This window comes from Cyprinus carpio, chromosome B4 (genome assembly GCF_018340385.1).
Source record: "Cyprinus carpio isolate SPL01 chromosome B4, ASM1834038v1, whole genome shotgun sequence".
NCBI classification, from domain to species: Eukaryota; Metazoa; Chordata; class Actinopteri; order Cypriniformes; family Cyprinidae; genus Cyprinus; species Cyprinus carpio.
In genome coordinates this window covers 36,802,280-36,819,772 of record NC_056600.1, presented here as the reverse complement: position 1 = coordinate 36,819,772, position 17,493 = coordinate 36,802,280, and the positions used below count along the sequence as shown (strand labels likewise).

The window sequence follows — 17,493 nt, the reverse complement described above, 5'->3', positions numbered from 1 at the left end:
ATGTACCAATAAATGTAACTGTAACAAATGTAACAATCATTGCTGTTCTTTCAATTTATCCCCCCTAAAAAACCTAAAAAAAAATATTCTCAGCTCTTTTCAATAATAATAATAATAATAATAATAATAATAATAATGATAATAATTACAATAAATGTTTTTTTGTAGAAAATAAGATTGTTAAAAGGATTTCTGAAGGATTGTGTGACTGGAGTAATGATGCAAAAAATTCAGTTTGAAAGTCAGCTTTGATTTTTCCTAATAAACTGTTTAACTGCACTCACAAGTGAATATTAAATTATGTTGTGGGATAATTAAATATATTCTAAATAAACTACAAACATAAAATTATATACATTTATTTTGTCCTCACATTCTTTCTTGTAACCCATCCCTCTCAGTGACACAGCTGACTGAATGGCTCATTATGCAGCTCATTATGCAGGTCTTTGTCTTCTCAGGTGTGAATTCATGATAGTTGACGCCTACTCGCATATGACTTTTACCAACAAAAAGTGTCTTAGAAAATTTAAATCAATATAATTTTTCAATAAGTGAGTAAACAAGATGATTTTCACATCATTTAGAAAAAAAAAAATTCTAGGCTACAAGCTCCAGTTCTCAAAATTCCTGGGAACCAATTTTCTGTATGTGTTTTATTGCCTTATTCAAGTGATTTAACATTTTTAGTTTTTCACTAACCACGCATAACATTTTTTTTCTCAAAAACACAATCTTGTACATACATGCTGCTCACATATTATTATAGCCTAGTTTGTGCTGATTACAGTGAGATTAGATTTTAGCCATTTAGATATTTATAAGAAACTGAAAAAAGCACAAATGTCAGGGCATGACAAAACTTCTCCAGGCCCCAAAAATACCCTTAGACTCCAGAGGGTTAAGTCTTGTTTCTTTCATTTGAGATTACTATAATAATAATAATAATAATACTAGCTAAGATAAAACCGTTTCTGTCAACCAGCAATTTTGAAAAGCTTATTCATGCCATTATTTAAAACTGGATTACTTGTAATTCTCTATATGCAGGTGTGAGCAAATCGCTGTTAACCTGCTTACAACTAGTGCAGGATGTTGCTGCTAGATTATTGATAGGTGTTCGTAAACACCAGCATATAACACCTATTTGACATAGATACTTTTACATTGGCTTCCAGTTCACTACAGGGTCGATTTTAAACAACTTATCTTAGTACATAAAGTCTTACACAATCTGGCACCCTCTTATTTAACTGATCTTTTACATGTACACAGACCTCAAAGGAATCTAAGGTAATCAAACCAGATGATTTTAGATGTCCCTAGGACAAGATTAAAACTGAGTGGTGACCAGGCATTTTCAGTGGTGGCCCCTAAGCGTTGGAATAGCTTGCCTTTATATCTTAGACTTTTACCTACATCAGGTTCTTTAAAAAAATAAAAAAATAATTGAAATTGTTTATTAGAGTTAGCCTTTGGCTCAACACATTGACTTAACAAAGTGGCTCTCCTCCTTTTCTATGATGTTTGCTTTACTTGCTTTTTATTATTTTTTTTCTTTCTGTGATGTTGGTGATTATGTTTTTTAGTTGCTATTGTACAGCACATTGGTCAACCCAGTGTTGTTTTAATTGTGCTCTATAAATAAAACAAAAAGCAATCAGAAGCTTGACCCACACAATGTGTGATATATTCAATAGAGCTCCATGTCTTTTTCTTTTTTGTTTTCTTCCCAACCCCCTCCTTTCTATCTTTTTTTTATCTGTTGAGAGAGCCTTACAAGTATAGGTGTACAGAAGTATGTGGAGTACTTAGAATTATGCACAGAATACTTACCTATGAATTGTAGAGCCCAAAAGATGTCTGGCTAGACACCAGATCGCTGCCTGTTTTCAATGTCAATGCAAGAGTGCAACTGTGGTGCCTTGAGCAAACTTCTTACACTGGTATACTGTGGCATTTAGAGGCTTCTGAACATCTGAACTCTTCATATACATTTCTGGGTTTCTGACACTATGAATAAAAACTTCACCTTGCACCAGAGTGCAGCTGCGGGCTGAGCCAGCATTTTACATCTTTTACGGACACTCACTTCATCCCCAAACAAGCTGATGGTGCTTGCTTTATTACAAACAGAATATTGTTTATATCTATGTTTAAATCGGTTTACCATTGTTAAATCAAAAACGTATGGCTATTTTGAGGAGTGAATGTCACAGTTCCATCAGCCTTGTTAAAGAAACAGCATTTTTTCTGTTTTAATTAAGACATGAGTTAAATTTTTCCTTCTGTATACTTTATTCTTACAGATTATACGGTATGAAGCAATTACAGTTGTTCAAAACAATCTATCTAGTTTCACTGATGATTATGCAACTTTCTTGAAACTAAAGAAAGAAAATCATGAAATAGTCTGTCTAGTCTTTTAGTCTAGACATTTAAAAAAAAATCAAATTATTATCTGATAAAGTGATGAAAAGACATTAAAGGTAATGGACAGGAAATCGCTGGGAAACCCATGTGTTGCATAAAAGTCCCATCACACAACTGCAGGACCAAACTTTGCCCACTTTCAAGAATTAATATTTATTCACAATTACTGTATTGAGGTTCTTCATGATGGTTGTTCATGGAGGAGCTGCTGACCACAGGTATCTGCAAAAAATGAAAACAAATAAAAAGTATATGATCAGCTTCCTTGTGTATTGATTGCTTATTAAACAATTATTTCACCCATTACAGATTGCTTTACACATTTCCAGTACATAGATACTGAACACTAAAGCCAGATAATTCATTATTTTCAAGCTTCTTTTACCTCTGAACTGTTAAGATCATGGAAATTATTGGGTTTGAAATCAGAGGACTGTGGAGTTAAAACTTGTGGAGAAAACGGCACCTTTGGGAAAATACACATATAATGTTTTATGCCTTCTTTGCTGTCAGAGGTATAAATGCAATAAAACTGGCAGAAAGTTCCAGTATTACAGGTGTATAGACCTCACTGTACTTCAAATGGAATTGAAAAAAAGCAAAATAAAGAAATTCTTCTGAAATGTCCTTGTGTGGAAACATGCTTTCATCTGGATTTATGAAAGTAATTTCACATAATTCATACATTCACATAATTTCCAGCATTTTTGTGGACAGAATCCTACATTACAAGTTAGATGGTTTGAACATTTAAGAGTGAAGAATTTAAGACAAGTTTTTGTATTGTGACTGTAGTGTCTGTTGGTTCTAGTACAATGTAAACCCGTGTGTAGATATATCCATTATGTATATACGTATATATCTGAGGGGTTCAGCTGACAAAAAATCTTGGGAACCCCTGACTTGATGCATCACTCACCTGAGGAGGACAACAGGACACTTTACAAGCGAACGCTGACAGACAGATGGAGATGATAAACTGAAGCAAGGTGAATAACAGCAACACACCACGGATTCCCTTAAAGAGAGTCTGAGAGAAAAAAACAACATTATCACGGATAATAATAACAAAATAATTGATAATTAGTACTCAAACAGCTACACTGGCTGCTCAGCAGTCAAGAATCTATTACTCTTAAGGTTCATGTGGTAATATATTTATTGATCAAACTGAGTTTACAATTAATATATAATATTAATACTTTCTTGCATTGTAAATGATAAATAATAGTAAGAGATCAGTAAACTACTTCTGAAATGTTGGGAAAAAGACTGGACGGATAAATGCAGATTAAGGCTTGACTTCTGGTAAGTGTACTGACCACACAATGATCTTACTATAAATATAAATATAAATATGAACATAAAAGCTTATGACATACCTTATACTTTCTCGTATCATAATAACATGTATAATAGTTGCAGTAAGTATACTGGTTAGTGTCGAATGGTCCTCCTGCCAAATCCACTGAAATTAAAATAAGGCCAATGCCTGCGGTAACAGCACTGACAATGTTCAGTCCAAGTGAACCATTCACCTATCGGCAGAAAAACAGCGCAAAGTTATTTAACACACTGTGTTAAGAGTGTGATAAAAAATAAACTACTTGACATACATACATAAATAAAAAATCCATCAGGGTCCAAGCACCAATGCCTTATGTAGATTATTTAGTGATACAACTGCAATATATTTTTTTTCTTTATAATGTGTTTTTTTTAAAGCAAAATCCATCCAATCTTTACTGAAAGTTTAGGTTACAGCAAAATATGCAGATGTCAAAAAATCTCTGTACACTCCAATTTTTACTGTCTTAAGACATATGATCATAAGGTATGTTTTGTAGGTGAACTCGTGTTAAACATTTACACTTAGATGAATTAAATGGCTTGACCAACGTGACCTGCCAGAAATAACACTACACTTGATTTTTTACCAATCCTACAGTTATGGTGTAAAGGTATTTCAGTTGTAGTTATGTAGGTTAAATTTTGATGCAGTTTAGGGCTCATCTTTAATTTTCAGAAACAAGAAAATCATTTCAAACACAATAGTGTTCCAGCACTTCAGGTGATTGGACCCCTAAAAATAACAAGTGTTGTGTACATACCAAACAGTAACTGGAGGGCGAATTAAGTTTGTTTTCTACAGCGATGCAGAGTGAGCCTGCAATAATGTACTGAGAGGAGAGAGAAGGGCAAATATTGAGGCTTTTGCTGGAATATGTACAGATGGTACTCAACCAGAATAAGCTTTTTACTGCCATGTGTACCATAAGATTGTTGCATTTAAGAGACTTGCTTGATTGCATTTCCCATAGCATCAGCATTGTCTCATTCCACATCTCAGGAACCATTGTTACATTTGTAATCTGAAACTTATCTCTGTGTTTGGAAGTAAACTTTGTGAATCAGGGGTTATTCAGAGAAATGCGTGCATATGCGACGCAATGACATATAAATTAATATAATTAAATGACAAAACTGTTAGTTTGTGTTGTATTCAGGGTTGCCAGGTTTTCACAACAAAACCCGCCCAATTGCTACTCAAAACTAGCCCAAAACTAGGCCAATCTCATCTCGAGGAGGTCCCCTGATAAAAATGGCATTTATTGCAATTGCAATATCAACTCACTAGTATGTTTTATTAATCATTTGCTGTAGTTGAAAAATGTGGACTTCATTAATTAAGCCATGAGTTTTAGTTCCATTGATTTAGCACAAAATTTGAAATGTCTTATATGTGACAAGTGTATTAATGTGGTCACAATGCTGACAAAATAAATAATTGTGTTAGAAAAGGCACTCATAATGTTCCCATTATGATCCACATTTTCTATTTATTTTATGGCATAATTGCACACTTCTAATTTGTGATAATCTAAAATACTGGCAATACAGTAAAAAGTAAGCACACTTTAAGCACTACCATCATGGTAATATTTTACTGTAACTAATTAGTCATGATTAAATATTAGAATGCTACATTATTATTGCTGCCAGTAATTTAGTTCATTATTTTATCTTAATTTATAAAGGAGTAGTACAGTTAGTACTGAGCAATGCTGACAGCCTGGTGTTGATTTTTCAAACGGTTGTATGTACTGTCATGTCCTTGCGGTGGAGGTACAGCACACATGGCGGTAATAGGCATTTTTGGTTAACTACCTACTGTAGCTTGTATTATACAAGGCAGAACACTAAACTGTATAATTTTCTTACGATGATAGATCCCCAGTAAGGAACACCAATAAAGACAAAGATGGATTCTGCATGAACTGTAGACACAATGCCAAACAGGAGAGTCATCACACCGATCATTATCTGGACAGTCTGTGTAGGACAAGAAAAAAGAATAAAAATTAAAAAAAATAATGTAGATTCTGAATAGCACAAAAGAATCTTTTATAAAGTAAAACAGTATCAAATGAACAATGCAATTTTTTTGGCAGCTGTATTAGCCATAGTTATGGACTTCTTGTTGTATCAAAAAAAAAAAGAATTATATATTATATATATATATAATCTTTGGCTAAAAGTATTAAAAAAAAAAAAAAAAACCAAAACAAAAAAAAACAACCTAACTACGCCACCTGGGACATATCTACAACAATAAAAATAACCCAAACCCAAAATAAAATTAAACCAAAAGAAATTACAAAAATATGAAGGACCCTGCTGGTTGGATTAAAGACAGAGACGTGACTTTCAGAAAATAGTACAAATTTATTTTGCCAAAAATGTTTTACTCTTAAAAAGGTTTTAAAATACCATTTACAGCTTACCAGTTATTTACCCACAATTGATAAGAGACTAGATTAAATCCACTTAAACAGAAGGGACAAACCACACAGCAAATCAGTACATAATTCTTAAAGCAGTGATAAACCAAAAAAGCAAAGCAAAAACAAACACAATTAAAGCTGCAAGCAGCGATGAACAGGCCTTCGCACCCGGGCTCACCGCCAGCGGGTGGCTTTTGTAAAACAGCGAACGGCAAGATATATGCGTTTAAAGTGGTAAATATAAGAGAAATATGTCAAAGTCATTTATATGTGCCAATCTTCCTGCTGCCAGCTGGTGGCGCTATGACTATAACTTGATTTTGGCATGTACATTTCTTCAGTCCAGCACTTTTATCAAGCATATGAAATTTAGTCCAGCTTGAACATGGAATGTTTGAGTTAGTATAAAGCATGAGGTGTCCTATTGCCAACAGGTCGCGCTATGATTATAACTGAATATTGGCCTTTAGATATCTTCAGGCTATGACTCTTTCCAAATATTTGAAGTTTGGTGCAGATTGGACATTGCATGTTTAAGTTAGTGTAAAAACAAGACATTTCCTGTTGCCAGCAGGTGGCGCTATGATTATAGTGGAATATTGACCTTCAGATGTGTTCAGGCCAAGACTCTTTTCGAACATGTGAAGTTTGGGGAAGATCGGACATCTTATGCCTGAGTTACAACAACTTCTTGTCACGGTTCATGAATGCACTGTTTCCTGCTCGTCTCATGTTACGTCATGTTGATTGTTTCATGCAGCTCATTACATCAGCTCATTACATCAGCCTATTTAATGCCCTGTCTTTCGTCTCTTGTTTGTCAGATCGTTGTTTGAGGTCCTCCGTGATTCATGTCTTTGTCCCATCTGCTCAGCATTCCTCCTTGTGTCTTGTTCCTGTTCAGTCGTTGTGGATTACACCATCATCACCCGGATCCCTCATCATCACTCACCTGCGCACTCAATCACCTGCTCACCGATCTGTGCTGCCATCGAGGTCCCTGCACCACCCACCACCAACCCAGTCTGACGTTACGTCTCTAATAAAGACTGTTACTTGCAACTTGCTTCCTGTCCTTTATAATCCGTGACAGAACGATCTGACCCTCCATGGAAGCAGCGAGTAACCCATCTTCGGCATTAGAGGAGTTCCTCAGTGCCAGTGCTTGAAGGATGGACTCCCAGGAACGGAATCTTAACAACACTGGTCGCGCTGTCCAGGCTTTGGTGGCACAGGTGTCCGAGCTCACCCAGCAATTACAACTCCTGCGAGCTCCCACTGCGCCGCTCACGCCACCCGTTCCCCCCACACCACCGGAAACCCCCTCCCAGCCAGAACCACACCTTCCGGTACCGGAAACCTACTCTGGTGAGCCAACTTTCTGTAGAGCTTTCCTAACACGATGCTCAATGTACTTCTCCCTTCAACCCAGGACCTTCTCCAACGAACAAGCCAAGGTGGCGTTCGTCTTAACGCTGCTCACTGGGAGGGCGGCATTATGGGGAACGGCGGTGTTGGAGAATCAAGATCCATGCTGCACCTCGTTCCAGACACTCGCCGCGGAGATGAGGCGGGTGTTCGATCGGGCCGTCGCCGGGAGAGTGGCGGCTAGGAAGCTAGCCGAATTACGGCAAGGAGAGGGATCAGTATCGGATTTCACTATCGAGTTCCGTACCTTGGCGGTGGAGTGTCAATGGAACAAGGAGGCGCAGTGGGACATGTTCCTGCATGGGCTGGCTGACCGCGTCCAGAAGGAGATCTACGCCCTGGACCTTCCGACCTCGCTCAATGGACTCATTGAGCTGGCACTAAGGGTAGATGCACGAGTAGAACGACATAACCTACCCAATCTTACACCGAGAGCTCCTACTGGTACCCGGGTCAGCGGCGGGGACGTGGCCAGCCCCCTCTACGATCACTAGCCCATGCAGGTAGGGCGAGCTCGGCTTTCCCGGGAAGAGAAGGAGAGGCGGAGATCCCTGGGCCTATGCCTCTACTGCGGTGGAACCAGTCATCACGCCTACATCTGTCCGGTAAAAGGCCAAGCCCGGTAGTAAGTATGAGGCTACTATCGGGTGGGATCTCCACCGAGAAGACCTCATCATCATTAATCCGCCTGCCCCGGTTCCCCCCCCCGCTGCGACTCGTAGATGGGGAACCTACTTATTCGGTCAATCGTATTCTGGATTCAAGACGGAGGGGACGCGGATTTCAGTACTTGGTGGACTGGGAAGCTTACGGTCCAGAGGAGAGAAGTTGGGTACCTGCTAGAGACATCCTGGATCACTCTCGGCCCACGGAAAAAAAACGACAAGTAAGGGAGTCTGAGGACGCCAGGAGGTGTCTCTAGGAGGAGGGGTACTGTCACGGTTCATGAATGCACTGTTTCCTGCTCGTCTCATGTTATGTCATGTTGATTGTTTCATGTGGGCATTACCAGCTGCAGCTCATTACATCAGCCTATTTAATGCCCTGTCTTTCGTCTCTTTTTACTCACGGATTATATTCACCTCCCACGTAATTCATGTCTGTGTCCCATCTGCTCAGCATTCCTCCTTGTGTCTTGTTCCTGTTCGGTCGCTGTGGATTACACCATCATCACCACGGATCCTTCATCATCACTCACCTGCGCACTCAATCACCTGCTCACCGATCTGTGCTACCATCGAGGTCCCTGCGCCACCCACCACCAACCCAGCCTGACGTTACATCTCTAATAAAGACTGTTACTTGCAACTTGCTTCCTGTCCTTTATAATCCGTGACACTTCTATTCCCATGGCGAGACATCGAACTTTGTGACGGCGCCATGGACACGCCCTTTAACAAAAACCCAAGATCTTCACAATTTAACATCGCACAGGCCTTAAGAATAGAGTGACTGAAAAAAAATTTATGTCATAAAATTTCTAGGAGTAGTTTGTTACAGCGTAAAACATGTCACTTCCTGTTGCCAGTAGGTGGCGCTATGACTATAACTGATTATGGGCATATCAATCTGTTCAGGTCAGGAGTCTTATCAAACGTGAAGTTTGGGGCAGATTGGACATTGTATGTCTGAGTTATAGCAACTTAATTTTTCATGGCGAAATATCGAAATTCGTCAGGCCACCTCGGACACACCCTTTAACGAAAACTCAAGATCTTCGCAATTTAACATCAAAAAGGCCTTTAGATTAGGCATACCAAATTTGGTGTTGATCTGAATAAATCTCTAGGAGGAATTCGTTAAAATACAAGGCATGCAAATGACAAAAATGATGCAAAATTCGACTTCCTGTTGGGTTTCGGATATTGCTCCAAGAGTCTTTTTTGTAGGTACTGATGCTTTACATATGTGTCCCAATTTTCATGCATGTATGTGAAACACAGCTCGAGGGCGCTGTTGAGCCATTTTGCCACATGCTCTTCTGAAACCTATATCAGACTTAAATTTTCACCAGGTCTGACACGTGTGCAAAGTTTCATGACTTATCGAGCATGTTTAGGCCCTCAAAAATGCGATTCATTTTGAAGAAGAAGAAAAAGAAGAAGAAGAATAAACAAAGCAGATACAAGAGAGTCCTCACCAGCGAGATTAGACTATTGTAACTTTACGCTACCTGCGTTCATGTGCACATCCCTATAACAAACACACATTTAGACTATAATCGGTGGCTAAAGAAAAAAATAAAAATAAAACAAGCAACAGGAAAATATAAACCAACAAGACCTTTTCTGCCCACACAACACAGGAGAAGAATCAAAGCAGCCCACTTGAATACGCTTTTTATAAAGCCACTAACATGCCGCAATAATGGCGTGGCACAGGTGTGCTCAATGTCAAGGCTCAGCTCCACGGCAGTGCCTTAAAAATACACCCATTAAATAATAATATTTAACCAGTCACACACACACACACATATATATATATACACAAGCGTGTAATTTTCATTGTATGATTTCACATACTGAATATGCGGATATGCAAAATTTGGCCATTGTTTCACATTTTTGGATAGTGTGCTTCTAAAACATTGTAAATTTTACAACTTTATTCTCTAAATGATGAATATTATCTTATGTTTGTGTCTTTATTGCATTGTCACCAAGACAAAAAGTCACATTCATCAATAAAATGTATGTATGCTTTGTTAATGTGTGTACCCCTCCTTCTTTAGAACTGATTCATGCACTTTTATTACCTCACACTAACATACCTCACACAAAAATTATTTGGGTTTACAAAAAATTTCCAGACTGTCCTCCAACAAAAAACGACCCTATAGGTTGTTTGTGCAAGCACCGTATTATGACCTATACTTACGTTTTAAAGTTTAGTTCCCTCTAGTGGGGTAAAAATAATGACAGTGTTGTGTTGCGTCTGTCGTCATGAAATGACGTATTACTGTCATTACCAATTAAAATGCGAGTTTATTTGAATGAACTTTTTACATGGTCCAACCCGATCTCATGGCAATCTGTACATATTTTACTAGGTGGCTAATTCATATGAATTCGTACAAATTACCAGACCTAACCCCGCCCCTAAACCTACCCTCACAGAAATCATGCAAAATCATGATTTACAGTGCATATACATTTTATGAGTATGCGTTCTCAGGGATGGAACCCATGATCACTATTGCATATTATAATGCGATGCTCTACCAACTGAGCTATATGAATCTTGAATTATGACGCAGATAAAAGAGTACAAAGCATTAATATGAAAGTGTCCTATTGCTGATAGGGGCAAAATTGTAGAATACAGTCTGATGGGTCATATTTCAGGGATTTGGAAAAACGACCTATGCGGGTGTTGGTTGAAGGGCATGTTGCAAATTTCTCACCCCAAGAGCTTTTGGTTGGCCTTTAAGAAATGCCCGAAGTCCATGAAGAAGTGAAGGTCCTGTTATCTGTTGGATATAAACAGGGGCAGGAGCATTTGTTTCAGTCCCAACTGCTGTTGTTCGTATTGGTTGTTGCAGCTGGATGACAAAAGAATTTATGGGTATAGCAGTCGACATTCTTGTTTCAGGATCTGAAATTGACCTGCAAAAATCATAGTAAATCAAAACATGTAAATGATATGATTATAAAATACATTTTCTGTTAACAAAACGTGTTAAAAAAACATGGTATTTATATTGTTTACATACATGAATGCAGTTATGCCATAGTAGTTATTACTATCAGTAGAATTATTGTTATCAACAATAATAAATCTATTAGACATTGAAAACATGGAATATACTGTAAAACAAACAGCTCATGTTTAAACTGATCTATATCATTTCCATTTAAGGCATTTAGCAGATGCTCTATTCCAAAGATACTAGGGCATATAAGTGCCCTACTAGCCATTATAAATCCCCTTATTACCAAATAAATTAATTATTGAACAAATTGATTTATTATTGACATTTTAGTTTTATATACATACATACACTACATCTGAATACTTTTATACAAATTTGTAAGTATATTTACTGCTTTACCAGGGAAAAAACTCCTCTCTTCAGCTGGTTTCACGTGCTTTACTCTGAAGTTCTGTTCAGTCATCTGAGGTAAGCCAATGCAAATTCTATGTCATATGTGTAACTGCTGATACTTTTTACCCAGAATGAAAGGGAAAGAAGGTGGAGCTCAGGTGATTATGAAAAATGGCAAAGCTGGCAATTTCATGAGATAAAAACCACCAAAAAATAAAAAGAGAAGTTTTTATAAATGTGTAGTGAAATGTGGTAAAATTGCCATAGTGAAACCAGGTAACGCTCTTTAGTTGATAACAGACTGAACCCTTTTGCATCTCAGAAGTGTAATAAATCTGAAATAATTAATATAAATTTTCCTCTTGTCAAATAAATTACAATCAAATAGCATTGTCGTGTTGTGAGTACACTCATATACAAATATTGTTGCATGTGCTTTCAATTTCCTTTTTTTTTTTAAGTCAATTTTTCATAGCTGTTAGTATAAGCAGACATATAGGCCCTGTCCTCTGTCCTCATGAAAACACAAACGCATGCTATGAAGCACTGTTAAGAGCATGCCAAACCAACAGGTGGCGCAGGGTTGCCAGGTTTTTGCAACACAGCCCGCCCAATTGCCACTCAAAACTAGCCCAATCTCATTCCAGGGGGTAAAATACTAGGGATTTTTTGGCAGTAAAATTCGCATTCCAGGGCCTAAATATCATGTTATTGGGGTCGCTTCAACCAGCGGACATGAAAAACAACCCGCGTCAACAGTGTTAAAGTAGCCCAATTCCATGGGAAAACTGCGGACTTGGCAACACTGAGGTGGTGATATAATCTCAATTGTAAAGCCATGTTGGCCATTCAAAAGATATTCATGTGAACCCAGTCAAAGATTGAAATGAACTCTGGGTTAACAGCAGGGTTTAATATTACCTATAATTTGGGTTATTTCCCAAAGTAGCATCCCTTATACCGCTCAATAGTCTTTAGTTTTGAGTGGGAAAATGTTTCTTTGTCTCGTCTAACACATTATTTGCATGTTTATGGGGGTCTGGAGGATTTGTGCAGTATTAAACAGAAATGTACTAAAACAGTATGATGCAAGTTATGGTAACATACTACACATAATTTAGGATATCAAATGCTGGTGGATCTTTTGGGTGCTGGTCTGGTCTGAAAAAATATTATATTACACTATTGTATGCACTTTATAAGTACTAATAACACAGCAACAAAAACAAAAACAAAAGCTTGGGAAACAAGTGATAAAAATAGAAAATGCAAATGCTGAGGTTGAAGCAGATATGGAAATACTAGCTAGGTACAGACTCTCTCTTTTTTAAGACAACTGTTATTTTAGAACGTTCCCCTTACTGTTTTCATTGCGATGCGTCAGGCTTGTCACGTGACACACCGCGTCTACAATAACACTGTATGACAGATGGATAGATTTTATTTCGTTTTTCCTTTTTTTATTTAAAATATTCACAAACTGCATACCATGTCATGAACAATCTGATATTCCAATTCATAAATATGTGTAAATGAGTGTGTTCTGTCATTTAAAAACCTTTCTTAATGATCTTGATCGTGATCTGTAATTTGAGATGGGCGCCGCCATGTTTGTTCGCACTGCAGTTCAGTGGGTCTTGTCAGTCGGATTTACAGCACGTGAATTCATCAATTTCTCCCGAAATACAAATAATAAATGACAACTTTATAGTTACTTACACCTTGTGTATCTGAAATGAATAAAAAACATCTGCAAATTAAATTTGAATGGATTGTTATTGTTGCTTCCATAGACATATGCGTGTATTTTTCAAACTCTAAATGTATTGTTTTACTAGTATTTATGTGTATTTAAATGTCTGAAACCTAAAATATGCATTATGTGGTTAAGAACACTGCATAGTTGTGATAATATGACAAGAACAGTGCACGTCTCTCTGGCTCAGCGGCAGCCAACGCTCGAAAACGCAGTTTGAATTTGGCAGTTATGCGACGTCACCGAATGTTCTAAATCCCATATGTGGGACCATACTCCTAGGGGCACGGAAATAAGAATCCCATATGTGGGACCATACCGCTCAAAAGGTTAAAGGGATAGTCCACCAAAAATTGAAAATGTAGTCACCCTAATTGTGTGCCCATCCCTGTTCTGGAGATCTACTTTCCTGCAGAGTTCAGCTCCTACCCTGATCAAATACACCTGAACCAACTAATTAGGATCTGAAGGAGCACTTGATAATTACAGACAGGTGTATTTGATCAAGGTTGGAACTGAACACTGCAGGAAGGTAGATCTCCAGGAACAGGGTTGGGCACCCCTGCTCTAACCTGTTAACATGGGCATGAGAAAAAAATATAATACTGATTTATACAATACTGATTGTGTCAAAGCAGCTTTACAGTGTCAACAGGAAATTAGTTTGTCAATAGTCAAGTCAAGTCACCTTTATTTATATAGTGCTTTTAGCAATACAGATTATGTCAAAGTAACTGCACAACATTAATTAGGAAAATAGTGTCAATAATGCAAAACGACAATAGTAAACACTCATTTTTCAGTTAAAGGCGGTTCATCATTGAATTCAGTGATGTCATCATCCAGCTCAGTTCAGTTTAAATAGTATCTTTGCAATCATGTCAGTGATATCACTGGAAATGAAGTGCCCCCAACTAAGCAAGCCAGAGGTGACAGCGGCAAGGATCCAAAACTCCATCGGTGACAGAATGAAGAAAAAACCTTGGGAGAAACCAGGCTCAGTCGGGGGGCCAGTTCGCCTCTGACCAGACGAAACCAGCAGTTTAATTCCAGGCTGCAGCAAAGTCAGATTGTGCAGAGGACTCAACTGGTTCCTGTGGTCTTGTCCCGGTGGTCGTCTGAGACAAGGTCTTTACAGGGGATCTGTATCTGGGGCCCATCTTGTTTTCCTGGTCTCCGCTGTCTTTCAGGGCTGTAGAGGTCCTTTCTAGGTGCTAATCCACCATCTGGGCTGGATACATACTGGATCCGGGTGACTGCAGTGACCCTCTGACTTGGAAACAGACTGGATCTGGTGGCTATGGTGACCTTGGAATAAGAGAGAAACAGACTAATATTAGCGTAGATGCCATTCTTCTAACGATGTAGCAAGTACATCAGGTGTTATGGGAAGTGTTCCCGGTTCCGGTTTACCTAATTAATGCAGCCTAAAAATCCTTTAACGGATTTGGATATTAGAAGCATATTATTGTGTTATGTGTAAGCCAGGTTAAAGAGATGAGTATTTAATTTAGATTTAAACTGCAAGAGTGTGTCTGCCTCCCGAACAATGTTAGGTAGGTTATTCCAGAGTTTGGGCGCTAAATAGGAAAAGGATCTGCTGCCCGCAGTTGATTTTGATATTCAAGGTATTATCAAATTGCCAGAGTTTTGAGAACACAGCGGACGTGGAGGACTATAATGTAACAAGAGCTCATTCAAATACTGGGGTGCTAAACCATTCAGGGCTTTATAAGTAATAAGCAAGATTTTAAAGGGGTCATATGATGCGATTTCAAGTTTTCCTTTCTCTTTGGAGTGTTACAAGCTGATCGTGCATAGATAAGATCCCTGAAGTTGCAAAGACTAAAGTCTCAAAACAAAAGAGATATTCTTTATCAAAGGTAAGACTCTGCCATGCCCCCCTAAAATGGCTCATTCAAACATGTCCCCACATCTCTACGTCACTATGTGGAAATATTTGCGTACTGCCGCTCAAATGTTCATGCAAAGAAAGAAGGCGTGGTTTCAGATGCTGTATGTATCTAGGCAAAAGCAAAAGCACTTTATTTGGCCTTCTGAAAGTAGATGCATTTAGGAATCTTTAAGATTACTTACAGAACAGCAATGCATTTTATGGATGACCGTTTCGTGAACCTAGGAGAGGAGGTAATTCTGACTTTGCTACCACAATCTGGCACTTCTGAATCAGTTACTGTAAGTATGTTTTGTTATTAGTTTAAGTATTTGCTATTTACTGTTCAAATGTGGAGTTTTGCGCGTTGTGTGTGAGAGAGAGAGAGACAGGGTCACACAGTGGAGTCAGCTGTCTTAACCGTGCATTGCTTGTGTACTGCAAACACATACGAGCTTCATTACTGTGTCTGTCATGCGACTCTGTTCCCCTTTCGGGCTTGAACTGATGGTAAAACTAAGGACATTATTAACTGTCTTTACATTTATTTTGAAAAATGAAGCTCGCTATTATGGAAAGGGGCGTTACATTTCCAAAGAGTGCTTGCGGTGTTCGGCCAATCACAATGCACTGGGTCAGTTGGCCAATCAGAGTAGACTGCGCTTGTCGGAAGGAGGGACTTTGTAGAAAACAATGCGTTCGAGAGAGACGGAACATAGAGGACCTACAGTAATGTACAGTGTTTGAAAAATAATGTTTTTTGAACATTAAAGCATGTCAACATATTCTGTTATACCAAATACAGAAAATAATGATCTTTAAAAAAGCATCATATGACCCCTTTAAAATCTATAAGATGTTTAATAGGTAGCCAGTGCAGTCAGAACCTGGCTAATATGGTCATACTTCCTGGTTCTAGTAAGAACTCTAGCTGCTGCATTTTGGACTAGCTAGAGTTTGTTTGTTAAGCGTTCAGAACAACCACCCAATAAAGCATTACAATAATCTAACCTTGAGGTCATAAACGCATTGATTAACTTTTCTGCATTTGACATAGAGTGCATAGGTCGTAATTTATAAATATTTGACATGGAAAAATGCAGTTTTGCAAATGCTAGAAACGTGGCTTTCTAAGGAAAGGTTGCTATCAAATAGCACACCTAGGTTACTAACTAATGATGAAGAATTGACAAAGCAGCCAAAGACAATCTTAGACAGTGTTCTAGGTTATTACAGTAGGTGGACATCCAAAACGTTACTTCTACCGCCGCTCGTACCGCCGCCGCGGCGTCTGCAAAGTGCATTTGCAGCTTTTGACCGATGAGTGGCGCTTTAATAACAAGTTTTCAAACAAGTGCATCAAAGCACATTTTCGCAAATAGACGTCAGCTTTGACTCACCGTTTTGTTATATTTGACGGCTGCAGTCGGGGAAAATGAAAGAAAACATATTTAATATTCACAGATGAAAGTTTAGTCCTTATGAAGATATGTGCGTTTCTTAGAACGAATTCAAGCAGGATAAATGTCAAGCCTATGAGCCTTTGCTTATATTTTCTCTACACCATATTTTAGATTTGACACATTTAAATAGTGTGCAGTATTATTTATATAATATGAATTGTGTTATATTATTCAAAAGAAATTGTGGTTTACTTTGCATCGGCGCATTAAGAGTGGTAGACTATTGTGAGCTAGGCTTGCGTGTTTTATAAATTATTTTCTTTATTTTAGTAAAACGTGAGGGACTGTATAATTTTGCTCCCATTATTTAGGCCTAATTAAAACAAGAAACGAATAAATTAAACCTGCACGATTTAGCTAAATCATTGAAACTCTAAAGAATGGACTGATTAATAAAACGTCCTCATGATTAAACTCAAGTCATTATAATCAACAAAAATACACACGATGTAAAAAAGAGCTTCATTAATTGACAACTTCAGTGATTTTAAATGGAGTCTTCTTTGCTTGCTTTCATATAATTTAAGTAAAGTAAAAATAAATAAATTAATGAAATAAATAAATTGCAGCCGCATTTAAATGCAGGTTTGTACAATATTCTGTAAAATGTCAGAGTGCAAGATTTGCACGGCGCGCATGATGCTGAGTGCACGTGCAGCATTTATTCTTATTTGTCTACATTTTATCTT

The 17,493-nt window shown here is 37.9% G+C and overlaps 1 protein-coding gene across 2 annotated transcripts; it reads right to left on the bottom strand.

Moving 5' to 3' along the window:
• Positions 1-2,279: 2,279 nt before the first annotated feature.
• On the bottom strand, positions 2,280-11,808 carry LOC109047463 (membrane-spanning 4-domains subfamily A member 4A-like). 2 transcript variants are annotated; one of them, XM_042722579.1, is made up of 8 exons: positions 11,698-11,808; positions 11,050-11,251; positions 5,656-5,766; positions 4,545-4,613; positions 3,816-3,971; positions 3,353-3,463; positions 2,819-2,899; positions 2,280-2,655 (listed from the first exon to the last, which is right to left on the bottom strand). In XM_042722579.1, the coding sequence occupies exons 2-8, from the start codon at positions 11,224-11,226 to the stop codon at positions 2,587-2,589; spliced, it is 774 nt and encodes a 257-aa protein (XP_042578513.1). In that variant the 5' UTR covers positions 11,227-11,251; positions 11,698-11,808; the 3' UTR covers positions 2,280-2,586. The 2 variants fall into 2 exon arrangements, with proteins under 2 accessions (XP_042578513.1, XP_042578514.1); XM_042722580.1 differs by lacking the exon at positions 2,819-2,899.
• Positions 11,809-17,493: the final 5,685 nt, after the last annotated feature.

What these genes read in the sequence shown, in the direction of transcription:
- LOC109047463 (XM_042722579.1), bottom strand. Translation starts at nt 11,226, where the DNA reads ATGTCGACTGCTATACCCATAAATTCTTTTGTCATCCAGCTGCAACAA. An exon ending in CGCCCTCCAGTTACTGTTTG is followed by an intron (nt 3,972 to 4,544) that starts GTATGTACACAA and finishes TTCTGCCGATAG; the next exon opens with GTGAATGGTTCACTTGGACT. An exon ending in ATGATCTTAACAGTTCAGAG is followed by an intron (nt 2,656 to 2,818) that starts GTAAAAGAAGCT and finishes CATTTTTTGCAG; the next exon opens with ATACCTGTGGTCAGCAGCTC.